General features: G+C 40.5%; 1 protein-coding gene across 1 annotated transcript; it reads right to left on the bottom strand.

Annotated features, from left to right (window-relative positions):
• Positions 1 to 6,798: 6,798 nt before the first annotated feature.
• Positions 6,799 to 9,331, bottom strand: gadd45ab (growth arrest and DNA-damage-inducible, alpha, b). The gene is made up of 4 exons (XM_080032344.1): positions 9,217 to 9,331; positions 8,695 to 8,796; positions 8,369 to 8,582; positions 6,799 to 7,668 (listed from the first exon to the last, which is right to left on the bottom strand). Exons 1-4 carry the CDS (start codon positions 9,264 to 9,266, stop codon positions 7,555 to 7,557), a joined length of 480 nt encoding a protein of 159 aa, XP_079888470.1. The 5' UTR covers positions 9,267 to 9,331; the 3' UTR covers positions 6,799 to 7,554.
• Between the last annotated feature and the right edge of the window lie 1,114 nt (positions 9,332 to 10,445).

Here is a 10,445-nt window from a genome sequence, read left to right as displayed (position 1 = left end):
TTGTCTAATACTGTGAATAAGAAAAAAATCCTTTAAGGTGAAGGAGGGGGGCGTATTTTAGCATAGCCTATTAATGGTGGTGTCAGTGATTCTGGAGAACGCTTGCTGTCAAAATAATTGTTGTTCAATCAGTGAATATCTCTGCTACCTGTCCATAATGTGTGTGCGCTGAAAAAAAATCCATTGTGAATACATTTTGACAAAAAATTATATTGTCAACAAGCATTCTCCAGAATCACCCTCTCCACCTTTAACTCTATTTATGACATCATATCAAAATGACTAATGTTCAGTAATGAATTGCATTATGATTGATCTCATATGTCCATAAATATTGTAACGCACTACGTATGTCCATTAACCACAGTATGTGCTTGCTTTAATGTACTTTGTAGGATCTACTGATTGAGTTTTGATTCAACTTTTTGAGTAAAAACTGAACGTGTTCTTTATGTTAAGTATGTATCTGAATTATTTTGAATGTGTTGTTATTGGATATACAAATATGTTTGTTGTTTCACACACCTGGCTAGTGTAGGTTAGAACTTGCTGTATGTCATAGTCCACCTTTACCTTTTTGTGGTAAATGCAAATAAACATATGGAAAGTGTCAGCATGTCATTATTTTTTACTAATATTAGATATAGTAAAAAACAAAAGATTTTTGGATAAATCTATCTATCTATCTATCTATCTATCTATCTATCTATCTATCTATCTATCTATCTATCTATCTATCTATCTATCTATCTATCTATCTATCTATCTATCTATCTATCTATCTATCTATCTATCTATCTATCTATCTATCTATCTATCTATCTATCTATCTATCTATCTATCTATCTATCTATCTATCTATCTATCTATCTATCTATCTATCTCTGTTTTTGTCATATCAACTGTTGTGTTTATACCTTGTGCTGCTAAGTGACAAACTAAATTGAATCACGCTGCTTTTAAATGAACCTCATTGCCACTTATAACTGTTCACATAATCACTGTGTACAAATGGACAGAGGTCAGCAGCACTCTAGCAATTACTTAACATGGTCTGTTGTTACCCAATTGCCACAATTTCCTTGTTGGGATCCCAGGGTCACCATGTCATCATAGGTGTGTGCGTGTGCGTGTGTGTGTGTGTGTGTGTGTGTGTGTGTGTGTGTGTGTGTGTGTGTGTGTGTGTGTGTGTGTGTGTGTGTGTGCGTGCGTGTGTGCGTGCGTGCATGCGTGTGTGTGTGTGTAGTAACAGGTCAGTACGACATACACGTTCTTCTTTGCTCCAGTTTCTGTGTTTTCCTGTGACACCCGGCAATCTACAGCCTGTGTTACGCAATAAAGCCCACTCTTCCTTTTCTCACTCTCTCCACTCTGTCTCTCTGTCTCACTCTCGCTCTCTTGCTCTCTCTCCTCAGGTGTGATGTTACACACACAATTTAGGTCAGGCCAATTTTCTTTGGCCCACATAGATGTAACCTTTTCTCTGCAGTCAGATGATGGATAGCGCAGGCTTTGTAGCTTACGACGAGCCGTGTTTTTCGGTGATTGTGTTACCTCTCCATGTGGTGCAGAAGTTCCAGGGTAAGCTGGGGGACTGGCCGCTATACCTGGGTGACATCAAAGGTCTGGCCGAGGGGATAATCTAAAAAGCGGTTCTGCCTAATGTAGAGAGGTGTAGCAGCCGATGTAATAATGTTTCAGTCTTTAACGTAATCAAAGCTGATAAGTTAGTAACTTTGCCAATAAGGAATACACCTTTCTGAACCGATAACATAAAAACATGTATATATATATCATGTAATATGGTATTACATTATTGTAATACGTTATTACATGATTGGCTGGTTGCAATAAGGGTAAGTGTGATACTGTATAGCCAATAAATCAAACCAGAGTCGGCCCGAGGCATAAGCAAACTAAACGGTTGCTTAGGGCCCCCGATCGCCAGGGGAGACACCTTTTTTTCTTTTCTTTTTTTTTGTGTTTGATATTGACATCATATTGTGCAAATGTAAGTTATCATACAAAAAAAGGAATACAATGTTTTGGTTCAGATAATTAATAGCCTAATAATTTAATCAGTTCATCTGGGAGGTAATCCAAAATTATCTGATCATGTCACGTTCACATCCATGCACAGTGTGTATTGAGTTAATCTAAAAACATTTGGATATGGGGCTGCCCTCAGTTGCCCATGCACTGTATAGCCTATTTCAGCCTCGTCTGTGGAAAAAAAGATAGTATATTATGACATACTCGGCTCCAGTTATTACATGTTTAAAGGATGTGATGAGAGATATAGCGTATTGTATTTCTCTTGCACAATACTATACTGAAATATGAGATTACAGTTTTTGATACTGTCTGCATTTCGAACACCTCCCGCCTCTCTACAGGACAAATCCACCCAGCCTAGTGTCTTCAGACTACCCCCTCCCCCCTCCCCTCACATGGCTGGCCAATCAAAACACACTGCATTGTTGTTATGATGAACTGAAGCGCATTGTTGTAAAAGTATAAAATATGTGACTTGGCTTTTGATGTTTGCTACTCCTGACCTGGAAGCATACGTGCTGCTGGGGTCAGAATGGACCTTCATTTCTAAGGACCCAGGAACTTGAAGCTTCTATTCTTTGATTACAGTTTTTCTCAGTCGCTTTGGTGCTTTTCTCACATCACTATTAACATTTGCACAGCAGTTAGTGCATTTCTCAAAACAATTAGTGCAAACTGCAAAACCTAGTGGATAACCTGCAAAAGTACGTCACTTGCTCAAAATGGATAGTCTATTCCTCAAAAGCAAGTATTCATGTCAATGAAACTGCCAGTGTCATCAAAATGAGAAGTCTTGACACCATCGTTTATGAACAAGATGGTCAAATGGCTTTGTCATGTTTTCATTATGACAGTTTATTCTCTCAGTGTTTTTCAATGCAAAAAAAAGGTCAGAACTCGGTGACACTACCTGAAAATGCTCAAGACAGCACTATACACTACTTGTACAGCCATTTGAAAACTACAGTAAAGTTACACATTGCTGTAGTTAGGGGAGTAAGTGAGTACAAGACACTGAATACATATGTTTCACATTTTTACTGTATGCTCTTTGCAATTCTACAGCATTGTGCAAAAGAAAAATACACTTCGGTCACTTATTTAGAACAAACATAAAAAAACACCCTTTTGGTAGAGCTGTGCACAAATGTGAACAATATAACAGGACATGTTGTAACTGAACATATATAGGTAAATCATTCTGGCACATCCAGACGTTCCTGTCTGTCTGGCCACATATTTTCATCTACATCACAACGGAAATTATCCCTTGCAATGCAGCGAGGAAAGTATCTCCTGGAGTGGCGAATCCACCCTCTGCATGACTCTGCTGTAATGTCGTCACATGCTGCATCCATGGCTGCTAGCAGGGTCATTTGTGCATGTGGACGCCGGTCATAAACCTTCCACCTCCAGGCAGAGAAAAACTCCTCTATCGGATTAAGGAATGGGGAGTAGGGAGGGAGATATTCAACCAGCATTCTGTCATGTGCTGCAAACCACTGTGTGACCAGATGTGAGTGGTGAAAACGGACATTATCCCACACAACAACATATTTGTTGAGTTGGCCTCCACCCCTCTCATTCTCTATTATGACAGAATTTGATAACAATTTCAACAATTTTGTATGTAATGACTCAAGCAATGAAATGAAGACTGTTAGTTTTATTGGGAACGACTATTCAGCATCCATAAGTATAGTTCATTTTGACTGACATGACATAAGCAAATGACAATGTTATAAAACAGCAGAGAATTGTATGAAAGCAACTGATACATGTCCAAAAGCATTTGCAATTTGTTCAGAGGAAGGAGAAATTGCTACTATGATGTGCTCAAATGACTAAATGTTGCGGAGGTGAAAACATTCCTTAAAGAAAACGTATGTGATTTGGAACACAGCAGGGTGTGTGTGTGCAACCCAGTATGCCGCGTGTACCCCACACGCCCTGGCAAGGCAAATTGTGAGAGTGAGACGCCTTGTCTTGTGGACCGGCGGCTCTATTATACGCCTTGCCGTGATACTGGGTTGGTGTGTGTGGGAAGCACGCTTTTGGCTGCTGGCTGGGACAGGAGGTATGCCCTCTCCCCGGTACACTGTGTGCTAAACCAAAGCCTATCCTGGAAATCATCAAAGCCAAAAACACCCTGAGAACATTTCATTGTTTGTTTATTTCATCCAACTTTAACAAAGGCAGAATTCCATGAACTTAATGCACGATAAATATAACTCCTTAAATTAATAACACATAAAAACATCATCCATCGTTATTGGACAAGTTTAAACATTGCATTGCCCTTTAAATTAATAATAATAATAATAATAATAATAATAATAATAATAATAATAATAATAATAATAATAATAATAATAATAATAATAATAATAATAATAATAATAATAATAATAATAATAATAATAATAATAAAACTGTGAAAACATTCCTTTTCCAGCTATCAAAGTGACTATTCTTAAATACTCTTAAATAAATGTGCTGTTAAAAAAAGATTTGCTTGGATTTTCATGAGGAAATATCTTTCTTCCCAGCTGGGAGCCGCCGCGTGACTACAGTCCAGTGGTTGAACTAATAGTTATGAGAATTTTCATACTGATCTAAGAAAAGCACCAAAGCAACTGAGACAAACTATAAATACTCTGCTTGTTTAATACTGCTCAAGATCTAATTTTTCTCCTCACAGGGATATTTTAATTTAAACCTGGCCAATAATGTAGCTTAACAACCAGCACATAATGTAACAACTTATTTGATTATATGGGCAAACAATGATTACATAATTGGTTCAGAAATTTTATTATTACGTTATTGGCAAGTTACTCCATTAATGTCTTTTATTGCATTATAACATCAGCTAGAAGCACGCTGAGCACTTCTCATCTGCCAACTCTCTGCCTAAAGAAAGACAGCAGCACAACAGCGCCTGGGGAAAGTGTAACTGAAACTGAAGGGACTCTTCACCTCTCTTCAGTGCAGTGAAGATCTGCATGTGTTAAACTCTGTCCACATTTGACAAACGACACCCTTAAGGCGACACACTGCAGGTGATTAGGTGAGATCTTTAACTTATTCTCTAGATATCATCATGACACTTTGCCTGTTGATTTCTTACATTTATACAATTATTTTTTCTTTTGTATTTTTAAAATAGTTTAAAGAAAATGCTAATTTGGCAATTTCTAACTAATTGATTTAAAGCATTTGCATCTTTAAAAAACAAAAATGGTGCTTAAAATTATAATTATTTTGCCTGCGGTCTCTCTCGCCTTCACTTCAAGTCAATTTAACAAGACTACAACCCCCCCCCCCAGGCCACCCTGTCACACCCCATTCCTCTCCAGTCTTCAAGGCAGTCCCACATTTTGACCCAGTTTCCGTCTCCCCATCTGCTGTCCACCTGATAGGACCACTAGACCTCTCACTATCGCTGGCTAATATCTGTGCAGCAGCTCAGCCTCTCTCTCTCTCTCTCTCTCTCTCTCTCTCTCTCTCTCTGTGTACACTGCTTGTTAATTACACATGCTGGTAATGTCAGTGGTAAGGGGGGGATGCCTCTATTCACAGGGCTATTTTTTTCTCTCCATGAAGCTAAAGTACTGTAAGGCTCTAGCAATGGAGACCTGAATATAGCCCTGGCTCATGCATCTATCCATTGTCTTGTGACCGTCTGTGTAGAGGGCTTTGTCCCACCCCATTCTGCACAAACACCAATCAATACTGTTTTTTTCCTCTTTTTGCACAGTATAGAACGGACCTTCAACACGTTTTGATTTTCACCCCTCCCTGCCCCTCTGCTATTTTAACTCCGCTCTGCAGTACATTTAGCTGTGATTGCATTAGACACAGCTGAGGCTGTGAGGACAGAGCTGTGAGGATGAGCCCAGTCCTACTCACATTCATACTACACTGGGAAATCTCCTCCCTTCAGCGTAACTAGATCCTCCAAATGTGCAAAAGGTCAGCTTCTGCTGGAGTTCCCATGCAGCAGGGGTAAGACTGATTTCAAGGAACTGCATTCCTGCAGCATATTTGACCCAGGGCACAGGTTATTATTTAAAGTAGCAAATAACAATGTTTGACTCCATGCTCGAGTGAAAAGGATATAATCCTCAACTTCTGTTCACTTCTGCTAAGCATTGCAATGCTGCAGAAAGGTTTAGGAATGAGTCAAGTGAACCTGCCGGGTAACATGCCAGGACAAAACTCGGGGCTGCGTTCCAATACCCATACTTCCTTAGTATGGTAGAAAAAGCTTTAGGGTGTCTCAATACATTTGGTCGGATGCAGCAGGCTTAAAAATACCCAGATGCCCTATTACATCCGGTCGTGATTTTTTTTTTGGTGTGGAAATCAGCGATTCTTCCCAATCCAGTGCACACCAGAAGTAACGTCACATCGACAAAGCCTCTGTGTGAAAACAACCGTTATGAGACGGATATATTAATATGTCTCTAATTGTTTGCCTACTGCATGCAAACTACATTCTTTTTATGATCGGCTGTAGTATGTACAATAGAAACAAGAAAAAGTATGTGATTTGGAACACAGCAGGGTGTGTGTGTGTGTGTGGGAACACCTGCTATTGGCTGCTGGCTGGGACAGGAGGTATGCCCTGTCCCCGGTACACTGTGTGCTAAACCAAAGCCTACTACCTGGAAATCATCAAAGCCAAAAACACCCTGAGGACATTTCATTGTTTGTTTATTTCATCCAACTTTAACAAAGGCAGAATTCCATGAACTTAATGCACGATAAATATAACTCCTTAAATTAATAACACATAAAAACATCAGTTATTGGACAAGTTTAAACATTGCGTTGCCCTTTAAATTAATAATAATAATAATAATAATAAAAATAATAATAATAATAATAATAATAAAACTGTGAAAACATTCCTTTTCCAGCTATCAAAGTGACAATTCTTAAATACTCTTAAATAAATGAGCTCTTAAAACAAGATTTGCTTGGCTTTTCATGAGGAAATATCTTTCTTCCCAGCTGGGAGCCGCCGCGTGACTACAGTCCAGTGATTGGAGCCGTGTCAACCGTTGCTCTCTTTCTCTTTCTCTCTCTCTCTCTCCCGCTCCAGCCCTTCCTGCGCTTGTGAGCTCACCACCACGTGTCTCTGGTCCGCTCACATGATTCACTGTTCCTGTGAAGTAGTCTCCCTCTTCAGAGAAAGGCACAGTCATACGTTGGGAAATCCTGGAAGTCAGGACTGCTGAGTCACTCTTCCCCTCGGCCCAGTTTGAGTTCACCCTGACCTGGCACATTCGTTGGAACGTGTCTCTCTTCCTTGTGGGTTTTTTTTTCTTTATTTTCCCTCCTGCCCCTCTCTGTCTTTTTCTCTCTCTCTCTCACACAGGGGGGCACTCCTTTTAAGTCCAACACAGACATTAACACAGGCCTTTGTGCAAGTTACTTTTCCCCCTAAAAAACGCACACCATATACGTTTTGTATATATTCCAAGCGTTCTCTCATCGGTCTGGCAGGTTGATGACAGGCACCCACTGGTCCAGACATCGGCTGTCTCTGCAGAAGCGGTTGACTTTGCTCAGGGCCGGGTCCTTCCATAGAGAGGACTGGGGATTCTGGAAGAAAAAGGGGACAAAGCAGTTACCTATCTGCTGCTTTATGAAATGTGCAAACACAGACTGACATCATTCAGATTGCACAACCACTGCAAGCAACAGCTCCTCCTTGGCAAGTGTGTAACGGTACAATGGCCTTTGTGCTAAATCAGACACTGCTGCAACCCCATGGTAAGAGCAAAACCACTCTCTTTACAGTCTGAGGAAGCAGAGGCAGTAGGCAGAAAGTGTTTTTTGGGGGTGTGCCAGAACAAAAGGTGGATGGGCCATCTTTTGCTAGAATAAAAAAGGACTTTTATAAAAACTTGAAATAAGAAAAAGGTATAACATGCACCTCAGTGAGAGAAAATCCACTTAGCAGAATAATGCATTCACACTGGAACTGTATTTGCAGAGATATACAAATCAAATGGTTTAACCAGCTCATATTTTGGCTGGCTTTTGGCAGTGTGCATTGACAATAACCTAAGATGACAGGGGGATGATGCATTATCCAGCAGCAACATACAATTCCTTCAACATTTGAAAGAACTTTGTTTCACCAATCTACGTGACATTGGCTGGAAAAGTTTTTTTTTAGAGTGAGTAATTCTGGGTGGGGGCCAGTACTAGCCCAGCCCAGGCCTATTACTGACTACACCACTGGTCGAGGGGGAAGTGAGCAATGCACAGCAGCAGCAGTAAATGAGTAATGACTTACAGTAACTAGCACACAGTGCAAGTCCATAGGCTCCCCTCCAGGCTTCCCTCCTCCTCCCAGCAGCTCAGCCAGCCGCCGCGTGTTGCTCACGCGCAGGATGTTGATGTGGTTCTCGCAGCAGAAGGCCTGGATCAACGTGAAGTGAATCTGCAGAGCCACGTCCTCCTGCTCATCGTCTGTAGCCAGCAGACACAGAACCACGTTGTCCGGGTCCCTGAACGCAGCACCGACAAAGAAAAGAGACGTGTAAGGATGGGGAGAATACGTGTAGGCTTTACAAGACCTAAAGTAGTGCAGTAGTGATCTGTTCACTATAGGTAACTTACGCGTTCAGTGACTTTGCTGCCTCGTACACGCCGACAGTGATGCAACCCTGAGGCAATGCACTGCTCAGGATCTCCTCCAACGCTATAGCCACCGAGTCCATCCTGATAATAGAGAGAGGTACATGAGAAATGCATTGAAATATCAGAAAAGAAAAAGGCACACGACAGGCACGGTCAAGGCTGCAGCTGACTGCTATCCACTGATGTTATTCACACAAGAAATGGATAACAGCTCTTGATGTAATGTTGCATGTCTCATAAGGGAGACTGCAACGTGTCCCCAATGCGCAGCAATACGCACACACATAGCCTACATAGCTGGATATCAATGCAACAGTGCAGACAATTAGTAGGCTATTGATGACGCTAAAGCTAAGCCAAAACCGATTTGACTTTACGTAGAAGAGTTCTATAAATGCAGAAGCCTACTTGTCGTTAAGTTTTAACCCAAGGTAAAAGAGAGATGTGCAAGTTGCAACACAAAAAAAAGCATCAGTGTAAACCACAGGTGCTACTACTAACCTTTCTGAAGAAATCTCTCCACCAGTTTCTTCAAAAGTCATATTGCACATCCGAGCGGTTCGGCGATCAATAATATCCAGAGCGAATTCGGGCTGACTGTTGCTGCGTGCTGAGCTTCTCACTGTATGACTGTATGCCTAGAGAGCGCCTTCACTAGTACAAGCCTCTGTCGCCACCACTCATTTGCATAAACCGGTCCCATTGGTCACATGGTACAGTACACTATTTCATTTTCAGCGTCGTGTGAACATAGCGACACCTCGTGGCTGTAACGAGGCACTTACTGCTGGGAAGTGTGGGGAAACCATAGGGGGAAACCTTAGTGCACTTTTAATGCGATACACTGAATATGGTAAACATTCTACCTTATAGACATTATCATGAATAGGCCAGTTGATTACTCACACCAAAACACCTATTTATTGCATTACATTTTTTTTTTCAGAAATGTTTGAATAAATAGGCCATGCCAATTATCTAGGCCTAACTAATTGCAGACATCTAGATGTTGGATAAAGCCTGAGTTAAAAACTTTATTTAATTTTTACAACATATTAGAATCCAACGTTCTGACAGTATGGATTTTGGACACAACCTAGCTTCTTTCATTTTTACAAAAAAAAAGTGACAGCTGTTAAAAATACATTTTCCACATGTTATGCAGAGCAACATGTTTCATTAATGAGACAATAAACAAGCCATGAACAAATCCTTCTGTAATAACCTTCTGAATCGTGCTAAGAATTGATCATGGGAAGTTTAATTGAAGTGCTTTAGAAGTTGATCGTTTTGGTTCAGAGTATTGAAAGCAGTAGGCTACTGTGTGCCCCGCAGCCTTCCGACAAAACACAAATCAACAAGACATTTAAAAAAAAATGCATTTTCTACATGTTAGTGTTTTCTTTCTTTGTTTTCTTTTCTTTGTGCTTCACATTCCTTTTTATCCTCCAAACATCTTGTGACAATGTGCATGAATATGAATAGCCTTAATGAATAAACGGTTGGAACACACTATACTGTAGACATTAAGCATCCACAACAAGTAGGCCAACTAACTAACAGTACATTAAAGCGTGTGCATAAGGACATTAGAGAAGCATCTCAAAAGCCTGCGTAGCTGTAAGGCCCCCTCTCTCTAGATATGATGTGAACTAGTAGCGTAAATATCCCCAAGCTCCACCAATGGAATATAGATCCAAAGGTTGAAATATATATTCATCACACACACA

Source organism: Ammodytes marinus (assembly GCF_949987685.1).
Source record: "Ammodytes marinus genome assembly, chromosome: 8".
NCBI classification, from domain to species: Eukaryota; Metazoa; Chordata; class Actinopteri; order Uranoscopiformes; family Ammodytidae; genus Ammodytes; species Ammodytes marinus.
The sequence above is the reverse complement of the archived record's forward strand: the minus strand, read 5'-3'. Positions and strand labels throughout refer to the sequence as shown.

Excerpts from the sequence above, each read along its gene's own strand:
- gadd45ab (XM_080032344.1), bottom strand. The coding sequence starts at position 9,266 with ATGTGCAATATGACTTTTGAAGAAACTGGTGGAGAGATTTCTTCAGAA. Across the intron at positions 8,797-9,216 it reads GGAGAGATTTCTTCAGAAAG|GATGGACTCGGTGGCTATAG; the intron begins GTTAGTAGTAGC and ends CTCTATTATCAG. Across the intron at positions 7,669-8,368 it reads TGCACTGTGTGCTAGTTACT|AATCCCCAGTCCTCTCTATG; the intron begins GTAAGTCATTAC and ends TTTTTCTTCCAG.